The 18,162-nt window shown below is 37.6% G+C and overlaps 2 protein-coding genes across 2 annotated transcripts; both read right to left on the bottom strand.

The window, feature by feature from the left end:
* Positions 1-574: 574 nt before the first annotated feature.
* LOC119084217 (histone-lysine N-methyltransferase PR-Set7) lies at positions 575-13,027 on the bottom strand. The gene is made up of 5 exons (XM_037194112.1): positions 12,892-13,027; positions 12,516-12,723; positions 4,250-4,943; positions 3,660-4,133; positions 575-1,943 (listed from the first exon to the last, which is right to left on the bottom strand). Exons 2-5 carry the CDS (start codon positions 12,523-12,525, stop codon positions 1,733-1,735), a joined length of 1,389 nt encoding a protein of 462 aa, XP_037050007.1. The 5' UTR covers positions 12,526-12,723; positions 12,892-13,027; the 3' UTR covers positions 575-1,732.
* Positions 13,028-14,918: 1,891 nt separating this feature from the next.
* On the bottom strand, positions 14,919-17,504 carry LOC119084208 (probable arginine--tRNA ligase, cytoplasmic). The gene is made up of 7 exons (XM_037194098.1): positions 17,351-17,504; positions 17,149-17,286; positions 16,243-17,080; positions 15,938-16,179; positions 15,524-15,853; positions 15,294-15,458; positions 14,919-15,231 (listed from the first exon to the last, which is right to left on the bottom strand). Exons 1-7 carry the CDS (start codon positions 17,393-17,395, stop codon positions 14,980-14,982), a joined length of 2,010 nt encoding a protein of 669 aa, XP_037049993.1. The 5' UTR covers positions 17,396-17,504; the 3' UTR covers positions 14,919-14,979.
* Positions 17,505-18,162: the final 658 nt, after the last annotated feature.

The following is an 18,162-nucleotide window of genomic DNA, read 5'->3' as shown; positions in this document are numbered from 1 at the left end:
TTTCAGTTCACTGCATTATTTGCGAAAAATAATCCGGAACCAGCCAGCAGATGATATCAGATTTCGGATTGCGGTCGTTTCCAAATTCAATGTAGTTAAGTGTCGGATTGGATTTGAGCATACATCTTTAGTGTAAATAATCTTTCGGCTACCGCGGGCATTGCAATTACGCGATATCCTGGTAGCCTCGATACCAAACGGGTGTGTTAGTGCCCTTATTGAAATTAACATACGAAGTTGATACTTTTTGTTGCTGAATGATTTGTTAATTTTTGTGTGTGTTATTGTTGTGATGACATTATTTCCATCCCGGGCCGGGTGTTAAGTATTTATGAAAAGATTTCAAGTGAATATCGATTGATGTCGATGCCTTAACACTAGTAGTAAGTAAGTCATCCTTACTGGAACACTTTTATTTTGACGAGTGCGGAGTCTACAGCCCGAAGGCCAAGCGCTGCAATTTCACTAGTCAAAATAACAATTTTCAAATAAGAGACGAGTGCGGAGTCTACAGCCCGCTCCGAAGACCAAGCGCTGCAATTTCACTAGTCAAAATAATAATTTTCAAATAAGAGACGAGTGCGGAGTCTACAGCCCGCTCCGAAGACCAAGCGCTGCAATTTCACTAGTCAAAATAATAATTTTCAAATAAGAACGATTTTGCTTATGGCAGCCCTGGAAAATGAGTCATTACTTCACTGACATGAGCGTTGAAACACATCAAAAATTACCGCAAATATCATCACGTAATGAATCATTTCCGTGAGGTGTTGCGAGTAATTTAGTGGAATACATACTTGCTTAGAGATTTTGACGTGTGGTGTTTGTAGTTCAAGGCAAAGGTTGCTGTGAGTAGAAAAAAATGAATAATTTAAAAGAAAAAGGGTTAAAGAGGAAACGTCTCCCGACAATTTTGTCCTTCTGTTGTATTTAGTCCGATTCGAGAAAAGTTTTCTATTTTCAAAAACATCATAAGCTGGCGAGAGAATCATTTCACAATTCTAAAAGTATATTATAGCAACGGATACTCTAAACCTATTACAAAAATGTCAAGTTAAAATAAACGAAAGAAGAGAAGAGAAAACTAACAAAATTTTGTAGTAAACATATTATCATTCTTTCGCATGCATTTGTATGGTTTCGTCCAACGTATTACAACCAATTGGTAATGAATATAATGTATGCATCGCAGTCACAACAACATTATGGTAAATAAATTTTTTCAAAATTTAAAATTTTCAATTAAAATGAACTTTTTTTCTTATTCCTCCTCTTCTTCTTCTTCTAATTTTTCTTGTTATATAAATAGAATTCCGTGAAATCGAAATTATTTTTCATTGTTATCGCTTAGTAGGTTGTGTGGTGTGATTACATAGAAGTAACTTAACTGTGCACTTGTAGCATCATCATAATATAATATAAAAGTCTCTCTCAAATAGAAACAGCAAGAAAAAAAAATCTCTAAAAAAATACTCTCGAAAGAAATAAAAATAATCTCTTTCCATTCACTCCAATTCACAAAACATTGGTGGTGTTATTACCTTAAGTAATTTTCTAATTTTTCTTCTTTTTTTTTAATTAAAAAAAAAAACGACCAAGTAAATCCATCACCGTAATTGTGACAGACAATACGACCAACATACACGCTCTTCCACAATTTCCATAATTAAAAATTCAACTTCTGCTTGAGGAACGTAATTCGTAATTAATTTTCTTCTCTCTCCCATTATTATTAAAGTGCCAGCCAGGGATGATGTAGCAGTGACTCCTTGGATCGGTCACCATAGTCATAAGTAAGTTCCTCGCCCATTTCGATGTTTTCCTTAGCTATCAGCACCAAATGTGGCTTGTTACGGTAGAAAATGGTTTTTGTTATGAGATTGCCATTGCGTGAGTGATTCACCAAACGTCCCAATTTACCGGACTCGGCAGTGGCATCGATGCTGGAAATGACAAACGGTGCAATCAGTAAACGAATCGATGAAAATTAACGGTGATTTGAAGCAGCATTGAAGGAATGAACACTTCAGAATTGTGTGGATGAATGACGTTGCTCGACAATGATTTCTGCTTTCGAAAATGTTCAGACTTTCTGTGGAAACTCGTTAGGCATTTTTCCGGAATAGTATTCTAAATGCAGTGCCTATTATTGGTAATTTGAATTACCTTATTCACCGTTGAAATTACCCAAATTCGGTAATTTTGTCAGTAAATTAGGTATTTTCATCGGTAAATTCGTTAATTCAAATTACCAATAATAGGCACTGCCATTGGGAATACAATTCCGGAAAAACGTTGAACGGAAATCGTTTCCTTTACAACTTTTTAGAAATGTTTTGCGGCAGTAGCTATTCATGTCGTGTCGTTCCTGTCTTAGTATCGTATTAGTTAGCTTGAAATCATTTTTTTCTGGAAGCCAAGTGGAAATGTAAGTGGGATTCCAAGAAACAAGCGTCGAAGAAGAATTTCGCATATGGCTGAATGAAGTATAAAGTGGGGTAGGGTAGTCTCGCGCACCACACACAAATTCATGACTTTTTGTTACTTGTCGTAAAAGGGCGCATACTATGATTCGCGTGTGCGAGATTCCCCGACATCACTAGGTTGACACAACACTGCTTCTAGCATGACCATGAGAAATATTCGGAGCAGTGCTATGCCCCAGATCGTTCACCCGTTACATACAGATTTTCTCTGAATAAAAAAAACTGGTCTAGTCGTTAGCGGTCGACGTTCTTTTCCAATCCGTAGTTCAAGCAGCTTGAAAAGTAGCTCAAAACTACTTTGGAACCCACAAATAAAATTATTTTCCGTGTCGTTCCCGAACATGTTTTTGTAAATACAATCTTAATTGTAGTGAGAGCGGATGTTTTGTTAAAAAAGAAACGCCCTAGTGGTCCATTAATATAGCCTATTACGGACGGCTATCATCTGTTATCGATAACAACGTCAGGAATAAACGACAAGCTCTGGACTGATGTGGTTTTATATATCTAAAAGCATGTTCAAAGGAATGAAGTAAAAGATTTGAAATCAATCTCTTCTCTTATCAATCTCGATTATGTAGATCGAATGAAGTACTAGATCCGAGAGTAAAACAGCCAAATACGTTTATTCAAGTTTTGATTTAACATTTGAGACGCAAGCCAGCACATCGAAATCATTTTAAATCTGTTACTTCTATCGCCTAGAGTTTGATACAAAATCTTTTACTCCATTTGTTAACCATTGGGCTAAATGAGAGAACACTGCATAGAGCTCATCGTTTATCGTATCAATAGTTGACTTAGAGTTATTACAGTCAATAGAGTTATTACCGAAGGATATTTCTAGTGGTACAGGCACACAACAGAATTTTTTCGCCTGTAGTGTTGACGAGGTTTGCATAAAAGGTTAATGAGGCTTCAAGACCCCAATTAAATAGATTTTAATACAATCGTAGAAGCTGTACAATGACACGTCATTTGGTCAGTGTCAGCGAAAGGAGTATTTTATGCCTGACGCAGACGATCGTCCGGGCAAAATAATGAGCTTCCGCAAAAGACTTAAGAATACTTCGAATACTTAAGATCCCTCGACAAACCTTCCTTCATTCAATCATCGACTCGACAGTGTTCTACTGAAAACTGAAACTTTTCATTGTGTCAACTAATACTCACCAGTACTGTTGATTTCGATACTTGAAGTAGTACATGTAGCAGCCGGTATTCTCGTCTTTCGCATAAATTTTCTCCCGTTCATTCGCTTCGGTCATATTGATCAGATCGCCAATATACTCGACGACAAATTCACCTTTCGCGAACGGTTTCGATGCGACGATGCCTCGTCCCTTCATTGGAAATTCCTTGGTCATCAGTCCCGTTTCTTGGCCACTGCTGATGGCCGCTTCGATGCTGCGAATGTGCTCCTGTTCGACGGTCTTTTTCGTTTTTCTTACACTCCGGCGCACCGGAAAGAAATCGGTCAATTTGGTATTTTTGTTGTTGTTGCAATTCTGCTGGGCACTAGGATCGGTGAGTGAATTCAGAATGGTCGATTTAATCGATGGATTCGAGACTTGGATGGTTGGTTTCTTTGCGGTGTCTGAATCGTTGGAAGTTTTTGTTAGATTTTCCGTTTGATGGACATTCAGTCTGTAAAATGAACGAAAATAAAAAAGCGGTGAGTTCATTGACAGGAATTCGAAAATGGATGGATAGACCATCAAACAAGTCAGATTGTCCAGAGCTAAAAAATCGTCAATATTTACCTTCGTTTAGATTTTGCTTGAGTCTTTGTTCCAATATTCAAATTCGACAGTTCGGACGATGGGCTTTTCTCGCTCACTGCATGCTTAACTGGTGATGGACAAACGATGCGATGAGGAGTTGCTGGTTTTTGTCGTTTGCTCGGAGTTAATTCCAATACTTTGTCGGCGACGAAACCGCTGTCACATGAATTACTATCCGAATACACCGACGAATCGGATTCAACGATTTCCTTTGCCGGTTGACTTTTGATTACATTACTTATGGTATCGCCAATGACGATCGATGTAAAATTAGCCAGACCAGAACCAGTCAGAGCGCCAAAATTTGTCTTCATCGGAATACTTTTGTTGATGACGATCGATGACGGTTGATTCGGTGATTTGTCAATATTTAAATGTAATACCGGTGCCTGCAGGAAAATGTTCGATTCGTTGTGGCCAGTCGTATTATCGAATGAATCGCATGCATTGTCGTCCATGTCGCTGACATAATTCGATTCGGCTGCATTCTGTTTCACTTGAAAGTAGTTGGTAATTGGAACGGCTCGCGAACGTGTTCGAGTTACGCCGATTGTACTGTCTGGTTTAACGTTTTTGTATTTAACTGCGTCCAACTTGCAATCCTTTCGTTTGGGGCTGTCGAATTGTTCGTCACATTTTTTTCCGGCTGCAAGAGCTGCTCTTGTTCGGCGACCTGAAACAAGGACGATGAAAAATTGCACATTAGAATCTCGGCCTGTATAAAACACAAGCTTTTGAGTTTATCTTGGAAGTAGGCAAATCATGGGCAGTCGCAGATTAAAGACCTCCGCAAACTGACGCTGTTTAGGTATCAGTTTGTGTGACTTTTTGTTAAAACAGTAGAAAAGAGGCTCAGATTTTATTATTTAACAAACTGTCACCTAAACGAAGAGCTACACGCTGCTTCGCGGAGGCCTATTTTCATATTTTTGAATTAACATTAGAACTATTGACCAGTCAATGGGATCTGGGATCCAATAAATTCAAATTTGAAGAGTCGAGAATAGGCTCGGTTTCTTTTGTATCACGAATTGGTGGATCTTCCTCAGTCGAAAATCAAATTAGTTAGGTAAATTGTGAGAAACCTGCCCCTTGAACTATGTCTTTAAGATTACGATAAATTGCACGCACACCTTAACGAGCTCGAGATGACAGCGAATTATTTACTCGGAACGTCTTCATTCATTTAATAAGAGTCCATTTTGCTTCTTATGGTTTTGATGTTCAACAATCGAGCTTGAGAACAACAAACGATTTATTGACTTTGAGTGTGCAAAATTTCGATTTGTTACATTTGGCGATGTCCCTTACTCTAGCTACATAGCAACGCGAAGGACACCTAATTCAAATGCTTTTTTTTCTGCTGTCAAGTTTGACAGTACAACAAAAGAAAAATTTGAATTCTCTTTCGCGTTGCTATGTGTAGCAACAGTTACACATAACATATTTCGACCGATTTAACTGTTGGAGGAATCGAACAACCATTATGTATGCGGCGTTTTCATGCTGTGAATTCTTTTTAGCTAAATAAAACCTTCGGCTGACAACATTCTGATAGTCTTCACTTCACGGCGAAAACATTCAAAATTCAGTTTGGTAATAACTTCATCGTGAAAACTGTCGAAGACATTTCCAATTGGCTCAATTGGTTCATCAGAACTTCAGAATTTTCTGGCTACGTCTCTACTACTACTCAGGTCTTCGAAGACCTGCATAGTGTACGTGTGACAACTGGCCACACGTAATTTAACTCTGAAACGTTTGACCTCTAAATTCGATTGTACGTCATCCAAGTGATGGCTTTATCAGATACTTCTGTATCAGTGTAACAACGTGCATTGGAAAATATGATTGTTTGTTTTAAGAAATTGCATTCGCACCTAGGTGAATCAGTTAAGCCCTATTTGTAAATAGAACCGTTTCGTTTACTATGATTCGTTTGGATTTTGTTTTAAATTTCCTTAATTTATGCTGTTTTCTTTAATTGGTTGCCATTGAATAGGCGCGTCTATCAAAATATAGAAAAATAGAAGTCTATCAAGTCAATTAACAAATTGTGGGATTCGTTTGAAAACCAGCCTACCGAAATCGGGCGCATTTTTCATTTGACTTTTTTATGTGTGCCTGGAGTTCGACTTTAGAAGCTAAAATCTCTTTTTAAAAAATCCTCTTAACGCTTCTGTGACTAATGTCCTGTGGGACAGTTTACTGATTGACAGTTCTCTTAAAGAAAATTATCACCAGCTGTGTTTTTCACCGCCATAAATACACAGAGACCTTGGTAAAGCGTTCGTCTAATGTCTGACCCCATTTTAAATACTTCATTGCACATCCAGAAATAACTTATTCGAAAGAAATTAAATGAAATATTTTTCCGAGTGATGTGAGGTGGATAGACGCATCACTGATATACCTACATTTACCCACTTTTCTATCGCTTCAATTTTGTATTCCACACGTTATTTGCGAATGAATCTAATGAATGATGATAAAACGAAGTTCGAAAAGAGAGTGCAACAAAATAAATCAATTAAAACTAACGACATTAGTGCGTTAGGTGCTGCTGCACCATATTTTTTTCCATTCCTAATTTGAATATTTTAATTATGTATAAAGTAGGATAAAGAAATGCATTTATGCTAATGACCCTCCGAACGCTATCACTAAAATTGTGTTTTCAGTTTGAATAAAACGTAGCACAATTTGAGTGGTCAGTGATCGCTATCACTTACACACTTAACAGATACAAAACAATAAAGAGATACAAGTAGAAATAGGTGTATGTATAAGTATAATCCAGGCAGTAATGACTGTGTCGAATAAGGAGAAGTGATAATGTGAGCCTTTACACTGTTATTTAATATAACATTACTGTTGATAGGATATTTTTTGTGGTAAGGTTGTATTTCGAGCCGAAGATGATATGGTACTTTCATGCCTTGCGACCAGAAAATGCGAAAATCGCTTTTGAGCGAGACCGTAATAACGCACATTCTGGCTATAAGACAAAGTCATAAAACCCACTAATGAGTAGTTAGTGGTGTAGGAAGAAGGTAATATTTGTAATGAAGTAAACCCAAATGTTTCGCAACTAAAACAGAATTTCTTAACAGTAGAAAGGACCTGAGATATTTCCGTATCACTCAAAATACCGTGCCCACTGGATACCTTGAACTGCCATACTTTGTTTCTCACAGCGATAGGCAAAATCAACTTCATGTTGGATACTTCGTAGGGTGAACGATGAGACTAGTTCACAATTCGTAGAGCAGAATCTAGATGTAGAAACTGTTGTTGCATTTGAGGCGAAAAACTACAAGAATATCTCGAAACTAAACTGTGAACTATGAAACTACTAGGCTCCACTACTCCACTACTCATTCCAACATTTTATTCACTTCCGAGCCCTAATACTTTGTTGGGATATCTAAATTGCCAACACAGACGAGCATGATCGAATAGTCTAATCTAGCCTAGTTTATACCCAACACGATTTATGCCGTTTCCCTCTACTTCACAATTTCACTAAATTATTGGCTATGGCTGCAAAAGACTCTTGCGATTACATCGTATCATGCTAGTCTAATAACAAATGTAAAACGTGAGCATCGTAGGCATGTAATAATATCTATACGATGTATACAATCGCTTACTTAAGATGCAAGATTTATAAGCCACTCGTTACAGCACCAGCACCATTTATATTCTGAAAATTCTTTGTTTTCAATCTTCGGTTTCCATTGTACATAATACATAGAAAAACCTAATTCGAACATTCATCGCAGTAATAAATAAGAGTTGTACATATGATTTGAGGTTGCTTGAGTTCACTTCACGTAAGTGCTACTATATAAGAGAATAATAATGAACACGAAAAAAAAAACAACAACAACAGCGCGAAACTAATACCCATGCAGAAGAATATCAGCGTAGAAATGTGATTTTCGCAAAACAACAATGCCAGTCTCGTGTTTGACAATAAAATATTTCATTCGATGTTTAGTCATAGTACGGTCCGAAATTGCAATTAGCGCGCATACAAAATGTTCAGACCACATACGGTGAGAGCGGTTCTTTTCAAATTGGAATAGTAATTAGAAACGGATCAATGCGATAAGTTAATGCAAGAAGATCATCATGCGGTCGAAGAAAAGGCATTAAGGAAGAGCAACTCAACACATTGTCATGTGTTTCATCTTTATATTCTGTCATCTAGTTCCACATACAATCTCAGAGTGTTGTGGGGGTTTTTTCGGCATATTTATCAGTTATGTCGTTTGCATATTACTGTTGTACTGCACTATCCTCTGAGCAAAAACGGTCTACCAAATGGTATTACACCATTTGTATATCTAATTGCAGACTTGGGACATGTTCATCAATAGCGAACTATAAGAAAAACTTCGTTGAGCTTTCTTTGGTCTGACGATGTCAATAGGGAATTTTATGCTTCAGAAGAAGAAAAACATCGTCAGCCTATTGGGACTGAAGCTAAATCAATGAAATTTCTTTTTTCTTGTAATTCGCTATTATTAGACATGTTCCCTTTCTGTATTTAAAGAAAACATTTTCTTTTATTCCACCGCAGCACACGCAAAACAAAATCCCACCGACAACTCAGGAACCGCACTATTGTTTATTTACTCGTTTTGTACGAGCCCTCGCACACAATCTAAGATGTGAAAAAATTGACCTTAGTGTGGAAACGTTAAACGCTTTCGTTAGATGCTCTGAAATGGATGGTTTTTTTTCATCATCCATCTCTAATCCATTCTATTGTGTATGTATAAATGAAATTGTAAAATTCGCGTTGTAGGTTGAATGATGTGTATCTACACAAATAGCGGAAGGAACTCATTAAATTTGGTAGGTGCAATAAAAGATTGAATTCATAAATGTCGACAACACTATTTTTTGTTGTGTTAAATGGCATGGCTAAATCGTATTTGTATGTTAACTGAGAATGAGGTTTATTAAGACCAATAATGCTTACGCTTCGACACAAACCTAAATTTTGATAAATATACAGTGTGACTATGACAGGTCTGTGTAGAGACTAGAGACACAATTATTAATTACTAAAAAAAACAAACGAAACCACAGAAATTACTCATAGAAAAACTATTGGATTGTCGCGGAAATTTACTGATCTATTGAGATTGTTGTTGACAATATACTAGAATTGTGTCTGCAGTGCAGCTTAGCTGAATAGAAATACGTTTTCGGTGATCAAAGCGCTAGTTTCGATGTAAGACAGTGGTTGGAAAGAAAAGAGATGACGTAATCCATGGTATCTGAGCGTCATCGGCTGATATATAGGGTATATCAGGGCGTTGGTTGAATAGACAACTGTTGACGATTCTCTTCACATTATATTCTGATACGAAAATTGCATTTTGTTAGAAAATTGGGGTTTTAAAAAGTGTCTTCAACCACTCTAGTTCTACAAAAATTCTATTTCCACAGTCAAATATCAAATAATTCCAATCAGATTCAATTAATTAAATTCTACACAAAGACGTGAATATCTGTAAAATCTGTACAAAAATCACGCGACATGGCTAACATCGGTGATCTTTAGGTTCATTGATCGACAATCTGCTCATTATTCATTGCCCTTGAACGAGTAGTTTGTCGTTCATCGTTTCGATTGATCCGACGATAATCTTTCTTGCCTCTTCTAAAATAAATATTTTTCTGTGACAAAAAATATTCTGAATTTGTAGTTAACCACAACGACATGAACAATTCAGGAAATCGCTTTGTAATGAAGTACAATGGGATAGATAGATAGAAGCCGAATATAATGCTTTTAAATGTAAGGCTTGTTCACATTATTTGGAGTCTTCGCTACACTCACAGCCAGAATCAATGCGAGGAATATATGGAGGACATTGAAACAGTTGAATACTTGTTGTGTAAATGTCCAAGTTACATCTCAGATAAAGCAAAATGTCTAGCTCAGACGTCCTCAAAGAATATTTTGGATTGCTCCTCAATATAATCAACAGGATTCAGTCCAGGTTAGATTAAATTTAAATTTTAAGTTTCCCGCACGGCCATGAGTGCCGGTTCTCCGAAACGGCTGGAAGGATCCGCGAACTGTGGTTCCCGATAGTACTCGAGTCCCTCAATGAGAACTTGAGGAAGAAACAGAGCTTGTCTCGCGACTTTTTTCGTTATCTCCTCTTTGCATACCTCTTTAATTGGATGATATTTTCGGCAGAAGAGAAAATTGATTAAAGTTTTGTTCGACCCCACCACTACAGGCGCAAAATCTTTGGTTGGTGTAAAAAGAACAATCCACAAGAACAGACAAAGGTGATAGGCCGATCTACTCTGTTCAGATCATCGTTAAGTCAGCACTACTAACTTAGCAGTGTTTCGTAATTGCACCAACTACTAGCTTCAATTTCGATATCCTCAAATTTTAAGAGTTCATTCTAGTGCTCGGAACAGATCAGATCACTCTGAATTTTTTTCAGATTGATCTGAAATTCACCGGATCTGAATCTGATCTGAAAATTTTGATCTGATTCTGATCTGAAATCTGAAGACTTGTATCTGATCTGATCCAATCTGAATGATCTGAAGCAATTTGAAGTCCCAAGAATAAAATTTGAAATTCCAAAACTTGCTACTATTATAGAAATATTTTTGATTTTATTAGTTCCCCTGCACTCGCGGAGCCCAGCAGTTCAAGAATGTCTAATAAATTAGCATTTGTTTAGTCATACTGATTTTCAGATTTCAGATTGATCCGAAAATTTCCAGATTGAAATTTTCAGTTCTGTGATCAGTTCAGATCTGCTTCCAATTTTCAGATTTCAGCTCAGATCAGATCAAGCCGCCAGAGATCTGGATCTAAATCTGAAATTTTCAGATCGCCTTTTTTCAGATTCAAATCAGGTCAGAACGATCTGTTTCGAGCCCTAGTTCATTCCACCCCAAGATTTCGATACAATCGGAAAAGGTCTGTGCGTGGGCGTCCATAGTTGATGTTCTTGGTGAAGGCTATCCGCAACCAGAATTTTCCAAACCACCTTCGACGAGCTAATCTATTGGAGATCTTTAGGATGTTTAGTGGCTTAAATGTGAAAAAATCGGATCTGTGTTTCATGGTCTCGCAACAGACCATCGCGAAACACAATCCCAACCAATTTTGATGAAAAAATCTTTAGGTTTCCATGCTACGACTACTCCATTTTAATCTAAACGTGAGTAAGCTATAGGTCTCTAAATTCACGAAAATTAGGTGAACAGATGAGAAAAGAGGTAAAAATTTGCGACGATATTTTCGCGAATCTAGGCACTGGAGCCCGCGAGTAAGTGACAAGGACAACATCGGTGTCTAAACTCAAACAACCATTGTTCGTAAAATCGAACACATAATCGAACTGCAAATTCTCATCATATTCTGTTGTATAGTATACACAACAACCGTCATTAAAATTGCGTTAGATTAATATTCATAAAATGAACAAAAATGGAATATAAATTAATTTTTCAACAATAGAGTGCCTGGCTAATGTAACAACAAAATGTAAACAAAAAAGGTGGTCGCTTTATAAGGTATTTTGTTTGTACATAAAGGTATACATAACACACAATTTGCAATTTGTGCATTTTCCATTTTATAATTTGCAAATACATTCGTGACTGTAAAATGTTTATAAAAATAATGAAGAAGAAAAAAAAAATCGACTCGAAATAAGTAATAATAATTGCAGACGACATAATAATGTTCATGGAAAATGATTATAATTTATTATATTGACGAGCATAATCTTTTTATTTAGATAGCTGGGTATATTAAAATGTGAGTATGAGTGCTATGGGACGTTGTTATACTAAAAATTATATTTATGTGAGTATATAGCGCGCGCGTAGGTATATTTTTATGATTTTTTTTTATATGAAACAAAAATTAGGTAGACTTTTAGAATAAAAAAAAGTTTTTATTGATAAGCTCGGAACAAGTGTAGGCATGATGACATATAATGTGTGGTTAGAGTTAATTTTTCAATTGAAAATTTAAAAATTCTGAAAAAAATCCAAATTTCGGTCTAATAAGATTCGACCATTTCGCGGCATCAATCGAAATTTAATTCCCAATTCAGCCGAACGATTCCGACACAATTCCCATTAAAGACTGATCAATATTTTGTTGGTTAGAAATGTCCGTGTACACACAAAATGTATAACCAATATATAAGCCACACGAATAATTATTAATTACACTTACCTCGAACCATGGTTATAGGTTAGTTGGAACGAAAAAATTGCGACGTTGGAAAAATATTTATAGTTGAATGAAGTGGAGCGAAATTTAATTAAAAACTTAAATGGATCCTCACAGTAATCACAACATTTTTTTTTGTTTCGTTCGTTCAAAACACACACGAAATTGAAAAGGAAAAAAAAAAATTACAAATTTTTCGCGCTACACCACTCTGAAATTAAAAATGCACGACAAAGATAAATACCCGAGCGGAGTGTTCTTTTTTTTTCTTCTCTTTTTCGTTCCAATACGCGATGCGACAATCGATTGAATATTTTGAACTAAACTATCGTAAACGCAGCAAAATAATTGAATAACAGAAATGGTATCATTTATAGACCGTTTTGACGCAAATATTTCATTTGATTAATTTTCTGTCTATTGTTTCCTTTTCAGTGCATTTTCTTTTTTGTTCGGAATTGAATTCACTGTTTGACACTGTTTGCCATTTTTAATTCTTTTTTGTGTGTGTGGTGTGTGTGTAGAGGCAAAAGAGTGTCAAATGCTCGTTGAATGCAGTGACCTCTAGCGACATCAACAACGGATTACACTAAAATACTGTTGCATCAGTTGACATTTATTACGATCCATGAGATGGCGCACATGATCTATCCGTTTTCGGCTCGTTTATTTAAAATTATTTTCCTTTAAATATCTAGATGTCTTTCTCTAGCAACCAAACTTCGTTTTGACGCAGTCAAAATACCACCTTATTTTGACGAATGTGACACTGACTTTTTTTGTAATAGAGTTGCTGTGTCGCGCTATTTTTTAAAGCAATATCGATGTCACACGAAAAAGACAAATTTTGAACTTCATTTCATTTTGGCACAACAAAATGACGGAGCACACAAAAAAGACGTCAAAATCACAAATTATTAATTTTCTGACAACAAAATGGTAACAGTAGACGTAATATTTTCAACACAAAAAAGGACACGCTGCTCATACTTCATTTAATTTATTTTTAAAAGTGTAAAACTTTCTATGACAGGATACACTGTACAGTTTTAGCGCCTTAATTTTCCCAAGGCTGTATACTTTGGGGAGGTCATACAGATACGCGGGTTACACAACACAGTTGATGATAAAATGGCCGATTTCATACAAAAATTCACCTACTCTGATGATTCTCGTCGTCTTGATGATGTGGTGAATTTTTTTACATGTAAAATCATCAGAAGTGGTGTGTTCCCGCGTATCTAATAAAATGGCGGTCTGTGTGACCTCCTCAAAGTTAACAGCCTTGAATTTTCCTAGTTTGGTTGCTAGAGAGGGTATTGCTTGATCTATATGTCTTGACTCGTCAGTCCAATACCCTTTCTAGCAAACAAACTTCGTTTTGACGCAGTCAAAATACCAATTTATTCATACACTGTTGAATAATTTCTAATTTCTAATTTCTAATTTTACAAATCAAAAGCCTTGTGTACAGTACATGATGTGCCAAATTTATGGAATTTATGGAATCCATAGATTCTATAGAAGAAGCGAAACGAATCATGTGGAATCTGTGGAAGCAGAGGTTTTGTATTTCAGCGAGACAAGATTACCGCGATAGATTTAACTTTTGAAAGATATAATTGCTGCTGTAGTTTTTTGTGATATTTTAAAAAATCTCACAGAGAAACTAGTAAACAAATGAAGACTCTCCGAATTATTGATCAGGGAATTTCCAAGGCTGTATACTTTGGGGAGGTCACGCAGATGCAGATACGCGGGCTACACACCACGTTTCATACAAAAAATTCACCACGCCATACAAATTCAATTTTGGTGAATTTGTTTGTATGGAAAAGGTTTGTTCCCGCGTATCAAATAAAATGGCGATCTGCGTGACCTCCCCAAAGTATACAGCCTTGGGAATTTCCGCTTCATCGGACCGTTTCATCTCTACCTTTGACCCATTGCATAAGAAGGGACTTGTTGATACGTCTTACTTTGTAGAAAGTGTCGTCTAACGTTCTTAAAAAATCTCTTACTTCATTTGTTACAACACTAATTTTGGTATGTAAGGCAGCACTAGCCAGAATTCATTTGCGTTTGCCGTTGTGTGATCGATAAAGGTTGTTGACTCGCTGTTTTAAAGGACCTAGCTTTAATTAAGCTTCAGATCATGGATGACAGATTAGTCAATTGTTTCGATCTAAAGAGGAAAGCGATTTTCTATTTAGGTGGTTGCTAATAATTCGCTAAGAATTCTACGAATCGTCTGGATAATCTTCCATCCGCTTTGGCTGAAAAGGTTGGCGGTTAATTCAACAAACTTGGCATTTACACCAATTTTCCAACAAACTCTCACCAGAATATCTGCACACGAGAACGCTGAACCATTTTACTTGCAACAGACAGAACAAACGCAACAGATTACATCAAAAGTTTCATCGGGCGTTTTTATTCATCAAATTCAATCGAACCGCAGAGTCAACTAAATCTTTTCGAGTGGATTCAATCCCAAAATATTGAAGCAAACTCCCAACACCTGTGCCGTTGCTTCGGCCAACAGAACACGGCCACCGTTTATGGTGACAATTTCGCCCTGCTTGTTCTTTTCAATGCAATAGCAACTGTCGTAGAATTCGGTAAATGTGGTGCTGACCTCGTAAACGAACTCGCACAAGTGATGCATGCACATATCCTTTGTGATCTTGGCAATAATATCCGGAAATTTGAGCAGCACCTGCAACAATGAGAAATTCTCGTTATTGCCGAGATCCAAAAAATTAATTGTCTTTGACTTACCTTAGCCAATTTCCATTCCTTGTCGTGATCAACTGAAACCGTGGTCGTCTCCAACACTTTTTTAATGTCGTTAGCAAAGTCACTGCCACAATTTCGTGCAATCGATTTGATTCTGGTGTACGCATACAACAGGTAAATGGCTGTGTTACCCTTGTCCTCCAACATCTGTAACAATGGGAATCAATACGACTGAGGTGATACTGGTCCAACCGCTACAGGCTACAACTTACCCGATCAAACGAGAACACGTACTCGTTTTGTCGATTGTGCGACAAATCGGCATATTTGATGCAACCGTACGCAACCGATTCTTGAGCAGTCTTCAGTTCCGCCGGTGTCAACACCTTATCGCGTTCCTTTTCCAATAACTTTTCCATCGACCGGTTTAATCCCTCGTCCAACAATTCAGTTAATTTGACGGTATCGCCCGATCGAGTCTTGAACTTTTTGCCGTCTTCGCCCAACACGACACCAAAGCCGACGTGGTCGATACGATGTCGGGAATAGTCGATGATTTTGGCTCGTGATGCACAAGAGAATATCGATTTGAAGTGAGTCCACTGAAATGGTCAATTTTTAGGTGAGAATTATGGGAACGAGTTCGATGCCCAACGGTACGCGGGAATTGACTGTGGGATAGTTACCTGTCCCAAATCGGTCACATAGATTATCCAATCGGCTTTGTCCTCCTCTAATCGCTGTTTGATTGCTGCCATGTCTGAAGAGTCGTAGGTGAAACCACCATCCGATTTAATAATGGTTAAGGGAATGCCTTCACCATGCTGTTCGCCCCACATAATTTTTCGGCCATTGTCTTCCTCCAGGTAACCTGTCGCTTCTAATTCCTTTACAAGAGCTTCCATTCGTGACTGGTAGAACGATTCGCCTGCAAATTAAATTTTATCTTTTGAACTACTGAACCCATGCATGAAATTCAGTTCAGACAGACCTCGTTCAATAAGCTTCACACCGAGACGATCGTAAATCTTTTGGAACTCCTTCCGGGACACATCACAAATCAGTTGCCAACCTTTGACCGAATCTTGATGACCGCTCTGAAGCAGCACAACCTTTGTGTAGGCCCGCTTCTTGAACCCCTCGTCCGAGTCAAATCGAGCTTTCGATTCCTTGTAGAATGTTTGCAAATCGGAAATGGGCGGGGACACGGTCGCATAATCTGGAAAACGATCTTCCAAGTGAGCGATCAACATGCCAAACTGAGTACCCCAATCGCCAATGTGATTGATACGCAGAACGTCATGTCCCAAATATTCCATCAGCCGGCATATCGAGTCTCCAATGATGGTGGAGCGTAAATGGCCTACGTGCATTTCTTTTGCTACATTCGGCGATGAGAAATCCACGACGACCCGTTGCTTCTTAACGGCAATTGGACGGACACCATTTCGGAGGATGGTAGTGAGGGCATTGATACCGTACGCTCGGTTAAGGAAAACGTTGATGAAACCAGCACCGGCAACTTCGCATCGTTCGACCAACGGTGATGGCGAAAGGTTTTGTGTAATTTTTGCTGCTATATCCCGCGGAGACATCTTCTCACCCTGAGTGCTAAGCATCTTTGAAATTGCCATTGCACTGTTGCACTGATAGTCACCGAATTTTGGATTCGGATTCGTGCCCACAGCGATAACTGTGGGAACATCTTGCAACGTCGGAAAGGATGATGCAATCGCAGCACTAAAAATGTCTGTCAAATGGTCCAGAATGGATACCAGATCCACTACACTGGAGGTGCCCGATGAGTTTGATCGTTCAGCGGAAATTGCCTGCAAAAATGATGAAATGTTGAAGAATTGTTGGTGCAAAGTGGGGATGTCCGATGACTGTCTCTTACCTTATTTAAAATGGACAGGCGATGTTTCAGCTTAGAATTCTCCAACACCAACTTGGCCAATTCCGGATCTTCTGATTCCAAGTCATCGCCGCTGATGACTTTTTCAATTTCACTGCGTACCCGGACAATATCAGCTTCCTGAAAAATACACAACGGTCTCTTTACTACATTCTATGCACAAATTTTTGAAGCAGTTTCTCACCAGCTGAGCTATGCGTTTCTGTTCGTGGGCCTTATTGAATGCCATAATTTTTGCCGATTCTTATTACCAAAGCACTGGACTGAACTTCAACTTGTATTATTTTTAAAACGTGTGAAGACGGAGACTTCTGGTAATGCAGGTTTGAAATGTCATTCTCAAAATATCCCCTCTTCGCGCTTTTCTCGCTGGTACAAACACATTAGTCCGAACGAAAAGGGACATATAGTCAATGAAAGAAGAGGACAATTAAAATTTACATTCTGAAGATTAGGCCACCTGTACCATTGTATACCAAGGTTCGGAACCTTCACCTTTGAACGAAGGCATACGGCTTCCGAATTTAATAGGCTCAATGCATATTTTCAAGGCTCTTTAACAACCTTGCATATTTTCTCGTCTGAGTCGTCTGAGTTCGTGTATACTATAACATTTGGGTACCACAGTTTTCCTGATCGACTCCTAAGAGACTCTTAGTAAGAGCGATGGACCCTTTGCAAATTTATAGCCTACATTTAGGCGGAAAATATTTATTTTTTGATGATTTCATTGAATGTGAACCAAGATCGTTTTTTGAAAAAGTAAAACCATTAAAACACGTAAAAATGTAAAAGAAAAATTTGTGAATTAAGTTAAATATGACCCACTTGCAGATAACATAAATTTACACAATTTCCACATGTTTCTCCAAGTGTGTTAAGGGGAATCTACACATGGCTAAATTGTTGCCTTCATTTCGGGGCAAAATTATTATTATCAAGAAAACTCGAAATATCTGTCAATTTTCGTGAAATATTAAGTTTTCTCGGAGTTAG

This window comes from Bradysia coprophila, unplaced genomic scaffold (assembly GCF_014529535.1).
Source record: "Bradysia coprophila strain Holo2 unplaced genomic scaffold, BU_Bcop_v1 contig_732, whole genome shotgun sequence".
NCBI lineage: Eukaryota > Metazoa > Arthropoda > Insecta > Diptera > Sciaridae > Bradysia > Bradysia coprophila.
The sequence above is the reverse complement of the archived record's forward strand: the minus strand, read 5'-3'. Positions and strand labels throughout refer to the sequence as shown.

Bases quoted from the DNA above. Each gene is read 5' to 3' on its own strand.
- LOC119084208 (XM_037194098.1), bottom strand. From the start codon at position 17,395: ATGGCATTCAATAAGGCCCACGAACAGAAACGCATAGCTCAGCTG. The intron at 15,854-15,937 runs GTAACTATCCCA...TGACCATTTCAG, and splicing joins ATGTGACCGATTTGGGACAG to TGGACTCACTTCAAATCGAT. The intron at 15,232-15,293 runs GTAAGTCAAAGA...TCATTGTTGCAG, and splicing joins AGGAATGGAAATTGGCTAAG to GTGCTGCTCAAATTTCCGGA.
- LOC119084217 (XM_037194112.1), bottom strand. The intron at 4,134-4,249 runs GTAAATATTGAC...TTCATTTTACAG, and splicing joins CAAGCAAAATCTAAACGAAG to ACTGAATGTCCATCAAACGG. The intron at 1,944-3,659 runs GTGAGTATTAGT...TGTCATTTCCAG, and splicing joins TATCGAAATCAACAGTACTG to CATCGATGCCACTGCCGAGT.